At 34.0% G+C, this 14816-nt stretch overlaps 2 protein-coding genes across 6 annotated transcripts in view; both read right to left on the bottom strand.

The window, feature by feature from the left end:
- Positions 1 to 10151: 10151 nt before the first annotated feature.
- Positions 10152 to 14816, bottom strand: part of LOC120774051 (ras guanine nucleotide exchange factor P) — a 46726-nt gene continuing 42061 nt past the window's right edge. For 4 of the 5 annotated variants that reach the window (XM_040103356.1, XM_040103354.1, XM_040103353.1 and 1 more), the window contains one exon: positions 10152 to 12141. In XM_040103356.1, coding sequence (XP_039959290.1) covers positions 11294 to 12141 — 848 coding nt within the window. In that variant the 3' untranslated portion in view covers positions 10152 to 11293. The remainder of the gene's footprint in view (positions 12142 to 14816) is intronic. The other variant, XR_005705218.1, reaches the window with a different exon arrangement.
- LOC120773520 overlaps positions 12079 to 14816 on the bottom strand; it is a 50074-nt gene continuing 47336 nt past the window's right edge. The window contains exon 2 of the mRNA XM_040102477.1: positions 12079 to 12141. The gene's annotated coding sequence lies outside the window, so the exon portion shown is untranslated. The remainder of the gene's footprint in view (positions 12142 to 14816) is intronic.

Raw genomic sequence — 14816 nt, forward strand, 5'->3', positions numbered from 1 at the left:
GGTGTAGAGCTGCAGCTTTTTCTCATTACAAAACTTAAATAATACATTTTAATACATTTTAAACCACAACGAAACGCATCCTTACCAGAAATCAATAATATTATTAATAAAATTTCGCTATAGAAGGAATTTTATTTCTTTAAACAACGGTTTCTAATTAGCTGTCGCACTTAACTCACATTCTACTCTTTTGCAAAATAACCGGCTTTATCTCAAAGAAAACTTTTTTATTTGACAAAATATCATTGCGAAATTCGACATGGATTATTGGTCAAAGCAACGGAACAATCTCCGAAAAAATTGTTCAGATCGAACTACTATAGCATATAGCTGTCATACAAACTAAACCATCAAATTAAGCCTTTGTATGGAAAAGTGTTTTGCTTGAAAGGATATTTTCACCAAATTTGGCATGGATTAATACCCAAGACAACGCTAATATTTTCTAAGAATTTTTTCAAATCGAACTACTATAGCTAACACACAAACTATACCTTCAAAATCAAGCCTTTGTATGGAAAAGTTTTTTGCTTGACAGGATAGCTTCACCAATTTTGGCACAGTTTATTGCTCAAGCCTAGGCTACAATCGCCGAAAATATTGTTCGAATCAGACTACTGTAGCATATAGCTGCCGTACAAATTTACCGAACAGATACCATTTTTTGCTGCTTTAATAAATTTACCTCTGCAGGATATTATAGTTTATATCTAAAAATTGATCTTATGTATTCATATATACTATACATACATATATGAACATAATTTTATGATCAATTGTATTGGTATTTTCTATCATACATATGTATATTGAGCATACACTACCAAGCTATTAAGCACACACTACATAGTATGTACATTTAGTACTGTGCGACGGTGCGTATGAGTAATATAAATAATTCCGGTAGCGGAGGCCGCAGGTAGCAACTGCTTGCAGGCAATACCATCCCTTGTACAAACACATACGAAAATATAAATATGCTTAAACTAAATTAAGCTTATAGTGGAAATATATATTCATACTCAGCAACATGAATTTTGGCTAAATATTTACAATTAAGGTCCGTATTTAGACATATTTACACAAGTGCGTGTAAGTAAATAAAAAAAAGATGAAGTTCAACGAATCTCTTAATGCTTTCCTAAGCTAGATGATAATGAAAAAGCGGTAATCTGATGCCGTTATCATTGCCAGATGAGATGAAAGAGTGCACATACACACATATCTAATGGTTATTATTACAACCAAATTTGAATGTCAAGAAGTCTTTGAGTGTATGTGTAAACTGGAGAATATTTGTGTGCATATACATATATTATTATTGCTGCCTTTTATCAGTTATGTTAACAAGTTTTTCGCACAAATTAGTCGCTTAGTATTTATATTGCGTACATATGTATGCATGAATGCAGTTGCTTTTGTGTGTATGTATGGCTGTGTGTGCTTGCGTGTGCCTGTAAATACCTGATAGCTGTGTAAGCAAAAGTTTATGTGGGGAAAGTGGCGCTGTCATATTCGTCGCTCTGTTTATCATTTCGACATTAAAATGCCGTGTCAGGAGATCGCCGCTTTCAGTTGACGTGCGAAGCGTGAAGCGACTTTAACGGCTTATCCAACGAAAAGCGGTGCTAGTTATTTGGCCCCACTTAAACGGTTCTAGTAAGCGGTTGTGTGAGTGTGTGCAAGTGAAAAAGTGCAAAATTATAATTTTTTAATTCAAGAAAATAATTAAAAATAATTTAAAATTATCAAATTAAACTAATGTTTCAATTGTTAATTAATATGAATTTTTGAAATTAAATAATTAGTTAAAGATCGGAAGAGCTTAATTAATTTAATTAATTATAATTTTAAAATTTTAATTAATTTAATTAATTTTTAATTAATTTAGATTAAATAATTATTTAAAAATTTCAATTAATATAGATTAAAAAAAAATTTATTAGTTAAAAATGTTAATAGCTTTTTGAATAGTGCTAACTTGTGTCGATGAATTTTTTATAAAAATAATTTTATAAAAATTATTATCATTATGTGTTTGTGATTTTAATGAATAAATAATTTTCACTATAATTTACAGTTTTTTTTAATATTTAATTCGAGTAAGAAGTAGCTGTTTGAGCTAGAATAAGTGTGTGAATTGTTAAAGGTCGACAAATCACTTAAAATTAAATAAGAAAAATTTCAGAAAAAAATAATAAAATTAAAAAATGGATAATTCAGCGTTTATAAATGACCTGGAAGATGATACTGGTGAGTTCACAATACTTCAACAATTATAATTTAAATTAAGTAACAGATGTACAAGTATGACCAGATTAAATAATTTTGAGCATCAATGTTATCATTCAGATTTCGGAAGTCCTTTATAACTTCGATTCATTAATCAATGTTAGAAAAATTAGTAGCACCCTGCATCTCCTTCCAGAAATCCATCTAAAAACAGATATCTCTTCAAATATGCGTTCCAATTAATATTTTTTCTTGGGGCGTAACCCAGCCCCTTACCAAATACCAACTATTTATGTAGTAACTGAAAAAAAAAAACTTTTTGCAAATAGAGCTTATAAGGCATGCCCATGTCACGTCCAAAAACAGTCCAAATTGGGCCATTACTTTTAAAGTCCCCAGATACCTAGCCAATAGATGACTTTCTCTACATTCTCGGTACAATTTCGACATACAGTATTGAATTCAGAAATACTGGGTGTCGTTGCAGTCGTATATTTTCAGTACTATCAATCACACCTAAGTTGCTGTACTCCAACGAGTACAGAACTAATATACAGAAGTGCATATAAGATATACATGTGTACATACTTATAAACAGCTTATTTTCTATATGGCAAATCTAATATATGAAGCCGTTTAAGACGGTTAATTTCGTTTGATTCATCTAATAGGGCTATTGCAACTGGGTTAGTATGATAACTCAATCTATTAAAATAATTTCTACTGAATCTTTTGATTTCATTTTTAACTAAAGCTAAACCTGTATCATTAATGATTGTTTTATTTGACACAAAACCAGGTGCATTTAAAATTTTCCTAAGTGCAATATTTTGAAATCTTTCGAGAATTTCGATGTTTGAAGTATTTGCTGTACCCCACAGCAATTACCTTTTCTCAAGGTGAAGGTGACGTGCACAGATTTGTCTACATATGTTCACTGCAATATTCCACTTTTTGAGCCAAACATCAATACTTCTAACTACTTCTTGTACCATAATCGAAGCTTCAATTGCACAAGGGCTGCATGCTTAAATTGCTGTGTCATCTGCATATGTGGCAGTTAGTACGTTATCTAACAAAGGAATATCACTTGTGTATATTGTATATAAAAATGGGCCTAACACGCTACCTTGTGGGATTCCTGCCTCAATTCCATAAATATTTGATCGCTCTTCCCGACCTTTGACGTAGAAAAATCTATCATTCAGATAAGATTTAAGCAATAGAAAAAATGGAGCAGGTAATAGTTTTTTGAGTTTGCACATGAGCCCAGTGTGCCAAACACGATCAAAAGCCTGTTGAATATCGAAAAAAACAGCAGAGCAGTACTGTTTAGATTCTAGTGCATTTCGAATAGTATTAACAATACGATGGCATTGCTCTGGTGTTCCGTGATTTTGACGAAAACCGAACTGGTGTTCGGGAATGATAGATCGTTTTTCTAGCTCAGGCAGTAGGTTTGAATCTACGCGAATTAGTCCCTCAGTGTTTGAGATATCGCTCGAAAATTTTGCACAAATCCTCTTCTCCCCAAGAAGCTCCTCTTTTCTAGGCACCGCCGATATCGGACCACTGTTGCAAATAGCTGCGCAACAAACTGACCGACCAAAAGCAGTCTCGCAGAGTTATAATAATAATCTTAGCTCGGCGCAAGGATTAAAAATTCCAATCAGAAAGAAATTAAAAGAATATAAATAATCATATAAATTGTATTTACATTACTTGTAATTACTTGAATTTAAGTACTTGGCTTACATGTGCTTTTTTATGAAAAAATATGACAATAAGATAACAATACAGACGAAATTTATTATATTAAAAAGAACACTTAAAAGCTTGTGTGTAATTAAACTATCAACTGAAGGGCTACCTGAGTGCTGCGAAGTAGACAGCTACAAATAATGTAAATAATTGAGTGGTTGTTGTTGTTGCTAGTAGGCGCATTATAAGTAAATAACCGGGTGAGTGCGAGATTTGTGCTAAGGATTAGATATTAGAAAAATTCAAAAGAAAACACAAGTTATATTTGTAGGTGTAGTTAGAACTAACAACTTCCAACTCAGATTCGCGATTGCGAAATGATACGGAATTCGAAATAGACAATTTCGTAGTTCAAATATTTTTTCTGCAAATCATGTCTGTATATACTTGGAACAAAGTGTCTTTATGAACATTCACACACAATCACATTAAGGTATCATTAAATAGCGTTATACCGTTATTTACTTGAATTTGTTAGCGCAGAGATTACAGTTGTTTTATTTGCATTTAACTGTTATCGTTTGCCCCTGAAAGTTCACGATAAAAAGTATCAAAGCTTTCATCATTTCTTTTTGCAAAGTCGTGTGTCTGTATATATATGTCATAAAATTATTTGCCAATGTGTGTTCTGTGTTAAATAGATTTATTTTTATACTTAGAAGGATCATAAACTCACAGAGGGAGAATGTCGGAATTCTTTGTGAATTGTGAAATTGAGAGACATGTATTTTGTATTTTTTGCGTCATCGGAATGACTCTGACACATTTTTAGAGAACTCCACCCAAACAGTGATCGCATTTTCGAAAAGTGAAACACAACAAGCTAGGAAGGGCTACACTTGCAACTTATAAGAATCAAAGCCAAACGTCAACTTGAGGATCGAAATCCAAACAATTTTATATACATACATATAAATTCTACTCGTATATACAAGGCCTGTCGCAAAAGAAACAGAACTTTTTAAATATAACTGTTTCTGGTGCCGCCAGCTATTGGTGTGTATATGAAATAAAAAGTTTGATCTCTTGTTGACATTTCGTAAAAATTTTACGACAATTGGATAGCTACAATCGATGTTATCGATCAAAAAGTGACAGCAGCTTTTGGTCATCGGTCGTAAAATGCAAAGAGTAAATATTAAATTTTGTTTTAAACTTGAGAAAACGTTTACTGAAACATTTTCAAAGATGAAAGTTTATGGTGATCAGTGCCTATCCTGTAGTAATGCGCATGAGTGAGTTAGGCGATTCCAAGAAGGTCGTGAGGACCTCTGTGACGATCAGAAGTCGGTCGTCTTCAGAAGTCAAAAATAAAGACAATGCTGATTTGTTTTTACGATTCCGAGGGTATTGTACACCGAGAGTTCGTCCCACCTGGCCAAACGATTAATGCTGTGTTTTACCTTGGTGTTATGAAGCGTTTTTTGTCACGCATTCGTCGTGCTCGACCACAATACCGTGAGGCAGGGTCCTGGCGCCTGTTGCACGATAATGCGCCGTGTCATCGGTCGACGCTTGTCACTGATTTTTTGACAAAAAACTCCATATTAACCATTAATCACTCACCCTACTCACCTGATCTGGCACCCTGTGATTTTTACCTATTTGGAAAATTTCATTTGCCCATGAAAGGACACTGGTTTCAGGACATTTCAGCTATCCAAAAGGCGACGACCGATATTCTCAAGAGCATTCCGAAAAATGACCTTAAACACTCATTTGAAATACTAATTGACCGGGCTAAACGCTGTATCGAAGCACAAGGAAACTACTTTGAATAAAAAAGTATAACTTTTGAAAAATATTAATTTTTTGTTGTTTTTTTAGCAGTCCTGTTTCTTTTGCGACAGACCTTGTATAACTCATTTGCTGACAGACACATAAGGTTTGTTAGAAAAACGAAAAATATAATATGTAGTATATGGAAGTTTTATCTATTTTTCCCAATACCACATACTATTAACATGTTACTTATTAAAAAACTAAACATATAGAGTAAAGTTAGCCGGATGTTCGAAAATACTGTTAATAGTTATATGGTAAGTCAAGATTCCGCTAAAATTGATCTATTTTAGGCACAAAGATACACTGTTATAAATAAAACACGCTAGCTCATTTTCATTGAGATAGCTCTCACATCGGCCAATATATGCGCTACAAAGTCACCCGGAAGTTCGATTATCTTCATTTTAGGTATATGGGGACTAATGGAAGTATTGGGCCGATTCAACCCATTTTTTACGTACAGACATACCAATGTCTGAGAAGAATTTTCCCTGAATTTCAATTATATATCTCAGACTTTGACCGATATTTTCGAACAAAAGTCAACTATAGGTCCGGGGTTTAAATATTCGTTAGCAATTTTCAGTTCTCAGTTGGCATATACTAAAGACATTATTAGTGCAAAGTTTTATCCCGTTATATTAATTATATCTTATTATATTAATTTTCGCAATGGAACATAAGAATGTCAAAAGAATGCCACGTACTAAGTTTTGTCGAAATCGGTTGGACGGGTCTCGAGAATTGGGGTTTCATCAAAAAAGCTCTCTCATATTATCTCGGTGGTAAAATTTAAAGTATCTGTCGCGTTTAGTTATTGATTTGTCGCCATTTTAGTAGTACCTTTATATGGAGAGTGGGGAGGGTTATCCACCGATTTCATCCATTTTCACACTGTCGGTAGAAGTTCTTATAAGAATTGGGCTCAGCAAATTTGGTTATTGTAGCTTAGGTAGTTTAGAAAATACAAATGTATATTAAACTTGTTTAAAAAAAAAAAATTCCACAGGTGCCCCTTGCTACTGTGAACCCCTGTATCAAATTACAGCTTTATATCTTAATTTAGTGCTTAGTTAAGGCACTTTAAATGTTTTCGGTTAATGACGATTTGTGGGCGTGGCAGTGGTCCGATTACGCCCATCTACGAACTCGATTTTTTTTGCACTAAGGAACCCGCCTACCAAGTTTCATCAAGATATCGCAATTTTTATTCAAGTTACAGCTTGCACAGACGGACGGATGTCCTAATCATTTATATATATTATATATAACCCTATATCATGCTGTAAAACCATGTTTCTTTCTTTGGAACAATATTAGAGGGCCTAACTCGTAGGGATATAAATAATAATTAACTAAGTTCTGTCTAAGAACGGCAGATTTAAAAGCTCGATTTACAGCAGATAATTGCACCGAGTATACATACATTCACAACAGTTGATAAGAAAAAATCTTTAAAATCGTTCTAACTAAGAAGTCCAATAGCCTCGTCTTATCAAAAACCGTTTGCAAAGATGAATCTTACTTTACTTCATCTTCATAAAATTCGTAGCGCACAAACATTGTTTATAGATTCTCCAAGAGAATGACATTCTTGTTTTTGGATGACAATTTAGCATAAGCTCAATCTCATTATTTAGTGGGATTTACTTCTAGTAGTTGCTTCCTATCATATTTGAAATGTGGGATTAATTATTATCTGATAAATATAGAGTCTTACAATTTTTAAGTAGTTCTATGAGAGCCATTCTCATGGCTGAAATATACATGGAGGGGAAAAGGAAGAGATTCGATTGAAATCAAGTTCTGCTTGGAAAAGGTGGAATGTACTATATGATTAAGAATCACACGGACTGCCGAAAAAAATATAATTTATTATCACCTTCAAAATAGGCTTCTGAGCCAATACAAGAATGTGAACACTTAACCTAATGTACCATTCGTTGTTTTTTTGTTTGAATTTTGTTTTTTTTTCGGTTTCGACTAATTTTTGCAGTGCAACTTGCTTGTTTGTTAGACAGTTTCATATTAACCCAATCATCCCACTTCAGATAGATTGACAAGCATCTCTTTTGCGACCTCTACCTGACGTCGTTTCGTAAGAGCTGTTAAGATCTTCTGCTATCTCTTTTAAGCTTACACTATGATTTACAACCACTGTTTCTTTAACATTTTCGATGCTATCATCATTAACAGAGCTGGATGGACAATTCGCTTTAGGCAAGTTGTCTATTAGTTCGAGACCTTTAATAAATGCTTTGTAGTAATTAAATACTTGTGTTGGTGATACGGACGTAGAGGAAACAAAACTGGGGCACCGAATGATTCTAACGCATTGTTGGAGAAATAAATCAGTAAACATTTTTGCTTAATACTGCCACCCTCTTAGGATTCCGTAACCGGCAGGAATAGTTCCCCTTATCCCTCGATTCTGTTTGTACGCGCAGGATCAATGGATCAGTCTGGGTCACTCTAATTACTTCGTTTTTGTATTAGAATTGCTCTTTCATTATGGTTACAAAAGCTACAACTAGAGAACAACGTCTGGTAAACCTTTTCTGAACCAAACTTTGCGACGAATATATTTCTTCGCTTTTGGAATGAAATTAAAAAACATATAGTTTCTAAAAACCTAGCGCCTTTGAGGTTACGTCAAAAAAAAGATCGTATTTAAGAAAAAGTTCAACAAATTTATAGTAAAATAATTTTTTTGATAAGCAGTCTATATACATATGTATCCGATTCGTAATTGTTTATCGTAGTTTCAGGGTAAAAGCCTTTTAGTTAAGCTAAATTCACTTTTAGGTTAAACTTAGCAGTAAATAATCGTTTTTGTTAATTTCTATAAAAGCGAAATGCTGAAAATGAGGTTAAAAGTTTCAATAATGTACTTACCACCACAAAATTCTGCTATTTCTGGAATTGATTTTAATGAGGGGGAGTATATGAACTTTTGAAACAATTTGCCAATATACGAGTATTATATTTTTCACTGACTGTCCCACTTTTGATTAAATGCACACATATGGTGCTGAATGAAAACACACACACAAACTAACCCGTTTGTTAAAAACTAAAAAAGAAAGAAAAATGTATATTAAATCAAATGAAAAAATGATTTGCAAAAGAAAAATAATAATAATAAAAGATGTTAAATTTTGGATAAATTTTTTTTTTTAAATAAATTTGGAAAAAAAATTTAATAAAGTTAATAAATAAATATGGAATAAAGAATATAATGAAAAATATGTGAATACAGAATAAAAAATTAAAAAAAAAATTAATAATTATAGAACAAAAAAATATAAAACAATTAATGCAGCTAAACTAAAATTTAATAAAATTGATAAATGAATATAAAATAAAAATATGGTAAAAAATATATGAAAATGGAACAAAAAATCAATTAAAATTGTTTAATAAATGTATCCTAAAAATTTTATAAAATTTATGTAGAATAAAAAAAAATATAATAATAATTAATTGATAAATATAGGAAAAATTAAAAAAAAATATAACTAATAAATTTAGATTAAAATAGTGTGTTAAAACCAATTAATAAGTATGAAATAAACAAATAATAAATATAAGCCTACACTCAGTCGCATTTTCTTTGCTTTTAAGCATTTTATACAACCCACTCGTAACTGCTCTTACCACTTCGCGTTCATTCAATTCGAACTTTGTTGCCTTTTCAACTTGAAATTATGAATAAACAAAAATCTCTTTGTTTTATTACAGTTTTTTATTATTATTTATTTCACATTTTTCGTTCAACTTAGTTTTAATTATTGTTTATTTAATGTATTCGCCTTTTCAAGTAAGTATATAATATTATTTACGTCGACGAACTACAGACCCTGCAGTAGTAGTGGTCTTCTTATCTTTATTATCATTTCAATCCGCTTATTTGCCAACTGCAAGTCATTGATGTCAAAGTAAAGGCCTTCATTTGCAGTTCACAAAATCGCTTTCCAAATACCTAACATACCCATACATATACATAGTGTGTAGTTCTAAATATATGCAGCAACATATGAGTGCTTTCGGCTGGACCTAGTCGTTTCCTTTCAAATTTGGTTTATTTTTTCATGTGCTTTGCCTTTTGCTGCAGGATTTCTGCAAATATTCATTTATTGCTTGCATTTTTTGCGCTCTCCCTCTCTACTTTGGCCGCTTTGGCTTTTAAGCCTTTGTTTAAGGCCGGCTTCTTTAACTCTCTAATTCCACAATACATACATACATTTCTTTGATATACATACATATATAAGAGCTATGCTATTTGATCTTTCGTTTTTGGTTTTTTGTTGTTTTTTGCTTTTTTGGTTCTATATTTCCTTTGTTTTTGTTTTTTCATTTTGTTATTGTTTTTGTTTTTTATTATTGTTGGTGGTGTACTTGATTTGATTTGGTGATTAAATTCTTCACTAGTAAATGCGCGCGTGTATGTGTGTGAGTGTGAAAGTGGCGGTGAACATGGCGTTTGAAAAAGTGGCTAAGTGATTCAGTAAGTGAGTGTGTGTGTGTGACTAGTTACGTTGCTGAAGACGAAGTGTGTGAAAAGTTGATAGCGAGTGGTGGTGGTGGTGCCATTGGTGTTGAAGAATAAATGCGTTCTCATGCGTTTTCATGCGTTTATATGCGTTTTATGTTTTTATATGCTTTTATATGCATTTTAATGCGTTTCATGCGTTTTCATACATTTTAATGCGTTTTCATGCGTTTTTATGCATTTTAATACGCTTTATTGCGTACATGTGTTTTTATGCTGCCGAAATGTGCTACGAACCATATGACCAGTTATACAAAGTGGTGTAGTGTGAGTTTGGTGTATAGGCGGGAAGGTTTATTTATTTAATTTTTTTTCCGATTATACATATATATATAAACATACAATACGAGTATAAACAGTACATACAGACGATTACAAGTGTATTTTGGTTGTTGGGTATACGGATATATAAGATTTTGTTGTTGTTATATTTTTTTAGATATTTCATTATTCAGGTTTTTTTGGTTTTTGTTTTTGTTTTTGGTTTTTATCGCTAATCGCTACACATTCAAAAATTTGCTATATATGCTCTAGTTTGTTTGTTGTTTCCTCTTTGCTTATTGTTTTCTGTTTTTCCATAGTTAAGTGTTGTTGTTGTTGTTGTTGTTGTAGCCGCAGTCGCAGCAGAAATGCACTTTGTAAGCGTTTTTCTGCTGCTGTTGCAGTCATTGCTTTTTTTGGGGGGCGGCAATAGTGGCAGTATTTTTGCTGTTGTTGTTGTTGAAATTGTTTTTTACCTATGATATGAGCCAATTATGACATAGTTTGCGGTTTTCTCTACCAAATACCATACATTGTTTCTCGCTTTACACATGTTTACGCTCGGCTCCGCAAGCCCTCACACTGCCTTCCGCTAAAGTAAAAATTTGTGTTCTTCTTAACCTCACTCTGTCTCACATTCACTTCATTTTCCTTAACTCAACAATTTTTTGCATTCCTCATTCCTCATTCCCTCTGCATCCCTTATTTTTCGAATATAAGTTCGCCGGTCAGCAGTGGATTCATGTAGGTTTGCGTCTCGTAGCCCGCGCGCTTGCGCGCACCGCCGCTGCCGCCCCTACGCTCGCTATGCGTATAATATATCGGACGTTTGTCTTCGCGCGAATTCAGCACCAACGGTATGGGCAGCTGGGTGTAGGGCTCTTGCACCACAGACAAGATGGGCGGATTCATGGGTGGCGACTCCACTACAAATGGTTCGGGTTCGTAATCGTTGTTGCTGTTATTATTGTTGTCCGCATTGTTGTTGCCGTTACCGTTACCCGTGACGGCGGTGGACTTTCGATGATTTTTACGCGATGTATGCCGATGATGATTATTGTTGTTGTAGTGTTTGCGATGCGATTTACGTTTGGTATGTCCGTTAGACGCGCTGGCCGCGGCCAATGCTGCCGACGATGACGACGACGACGACGATGAGGAGAGCGCTGTTGCTAGCGCTGATGCGGGTGCCAGCACAGGTATGGGCGCTTGCGCAGTATCCAAAATCGGTATACGCGGTTCGAGGCTGTTCACTATGGGTTGTGATGGATCCAGCAGGAAGGTGCCATTTGTTGGTGTAATCGGCTTACGTAACGGATCATGGGCATTCGCTTGTATTATTGTCGCTGTGGCAAAGATTTCTTGAAATTTGTTGGCGGCAGCCAGTTGTTGTAGATGAATATGTTGTTTTTGTAGAAATTGTTGTCGCTGCTGTTGCAACTGATTGAGTAAGCGATATTGTTCGAGTATGTGTTTGTAGAATTGTTCGGCGGTGACCTCCGATGAATTGAGTAGGCGTATAGCGATTTTCTCTGGTATCACAATTTTGTCTAAATGCAAAAACAAAAAATGCAATGAAATATTAATGATTTAAATAAAATTGCTGCGAAAATGTATTTTATATTTTGAAATTAATAAAAAAATATTACCTTAGTTAAATTTTTAGTTTATTATTATAAAACATCGGGTTTTTGGGTTTCAGTTTTCATGCTTAAATTCTGATTCAAGACATTGAAAAACACTGTAATTTTAGTTTCTATGTTTAAAAGTTTGCTTTTGCCTGATACGAATGGGCTTGATTTGTCCATACGAATATAAAGGGTGATCTATTTCGAGGTTCCCTACTTCTTTTTTTAAGAAAAACAAAAAAACTTCATATGAATGGCAAATTTTTATTATTATTCATATTCATATTAATTTTTAAAAATTATATCTTTCAAATGTTGGCCGCGGCTACGTCTCAGATGGTCCATCCGTTGAGTCCAATTTTCGATGACTCGTTAGAGCATTTCAACTGGTAACTGACGAATGACACGGGTGATGTTTTGCTCCAAGGAGACTGAATCGAAGTGGAACTATCCACATAGATTTTAGACTTTACATATCCCTACAGGAGAACGCCTAACGTGAAATTATCTGTCCACCAAAGTGATTTCTCAATAAATCCATTGATTGAAGCGATGTGCGGGAGTGGTGCCGTCTTGTTGAAACCAAATGTCGCCGAGATTACAAGCTTCTATTTCAAATATCAAATAGTCGGTTATCCCGGCGCGTTAACGAACCCCATAGACGGTTTTGTTTTCACCGGTATCATTTGTTGTTTTTTCTGGATGAAACGGTAGCTCTTGAGTCTCTTCACGTTACTCTTCGTTCCAAATGCGACATTTTTGCTTGTTTACATACCCATTTAGTAAAAAATGTGCCTCAAGAGTTCATGGAACGAACCGTTGTCGCTTGAAAAGGTCGAACAGCTTCAGTTCTTGCACAGTTCAACTCTCCACGGTCTTCTTGCAAATTCTCAGCTACGGCTGCTATATTTTCTTTACAGGGTGCTGGACGTGGTATATGGGGTGAATATTATCTAATCACGAATGCTGGGTCTCAAGATGGTGTTACGAATAGTACGCTCAGTAGGCAGATTATATTGACCACACCGATTTATAAACGTTCTTCATGTGAAAGTATTTCAATGATGAAATGCCAAGCAATACTGAATAAAAATAATATGACAGCTTCACATGACAAGTACCTCTACTTGGATCACCCGTTAAAAGAAATACGAAAAGAAATTCTACAAAAGCAAACTTGATTAAAAAATAAAGTTTTCCCTTATTTTTGGTATAGGAGAAACTCAAATTATACATGCAGAAGTCAGATCCCAAAAACTTGTCCGCCAGTGTAATCGATCATATCTTAATGCCTGTGTGAAGTCATGCTTTAGCGCCCGGTGTTTTGTAATTCCCCTATTGTAAAATTCATTTCATAATTTCTATAAAAAAACAACGAAACTAACTTGAACCGATCTTCATTGTCTAGCGAAATAATTCAAATCGCAACCGTATTCAATTTCGACAGCGAAGTTGTTGTGAAAAAATAAATGTTGTATATAGATATGACTTCAATTCAATGTATGTCTAGCAGTATTTTTTCTAATCTTTTTTCGTACTGAAAGTTCACTTTTCATGACTCTATTAGATTTGTCTCTAAAACTTCTACGACTTCTCAAAAACTTAAAGAAGATTTGTTTGCTGGAACAATTACAGAGTTGTCTCATTGCATTTCGTCTTCTGTGTTATATAATAGTCACATCATCATAATTTCTAATCTGAAACCGATTGTCTCAGGTAATAGCATAATCTAGATACTGTTGGATTCTTATAAGGGACGAGACTAAAATACTTTTTAATAGGTATAGTAAAAAGAAATATATTATTTCTGCATTAAATTGAGTGTTACTTGGTATAGTTAGAATGATCCGAAATGGTCAAATTTAAACCGTTTTTCGACAGCTTTTTGCAATTTTGAAGATAATTTTATGATGCCCCTTATCGCAATCTTATTTCTTATTGATAAAAAATTGGGACAGTCAATTTTTACAAGCTTAAAGCTTACTTTTCACCAGCAAAATTATTCGCCATAGACAGAAACGGGAACCTCTCAACTAAGCTCTCTGAGTCTCTATAGAGTCAATGTCGATGTGTGTGATCTAGTTTTATCCCACTGGAACACAATTTCTCTCTTATTAACCAAAGCTGACCGTCTCTGGGAGATTACTGCCTTCAGAAGGTCCAATTGTTAAAAGCATAAGTCTGAATTATCTGGTTTGGCCGTACGAGAGCATCTCATAAAAGACGATTCCGTGATAAATCTATCAGACACAAGCAAAACCTTCAATCCTTTCATAACCACTGTTTGCGTGGACCCATCGCGAAATCATTCTACATACATAATCGTACTTATAAAGTCGTTGAGGTGAATTTTCCGAAAAGATCTTGGCCTACATCCTTACAAGAAGAAATTGACGCAATAACTGAAGACGCTTGACCACCAAAATCGCCGTATGTTCTTGAATTGGGCCGAGTAACTATTTGAAAATTATACGGATTTTCATCGAAATATCCTCTTCAGCGACGAGGCTCATTTCTGGCTGAATCTTTTCATCAATAAGCAAAATATGCATTATTGCTCATTTAGGGATATGAGTGAAACCGAAACCTCCTAAATT

This window comes from Bactrocera tryoni, chromosome 4, assembly GCF_016617805.1.
Source record: "Bactrocera tryoni isolate S06 chromosome 4, CSIRO_BtryS06_freeze2, whole genome shotgun sequence".
NCBI lineage: Eukaryota > Metazoa > Arthropoda > Insecta > Diptera > Tephritidae > Bactrocera > Bactrocera tryoni.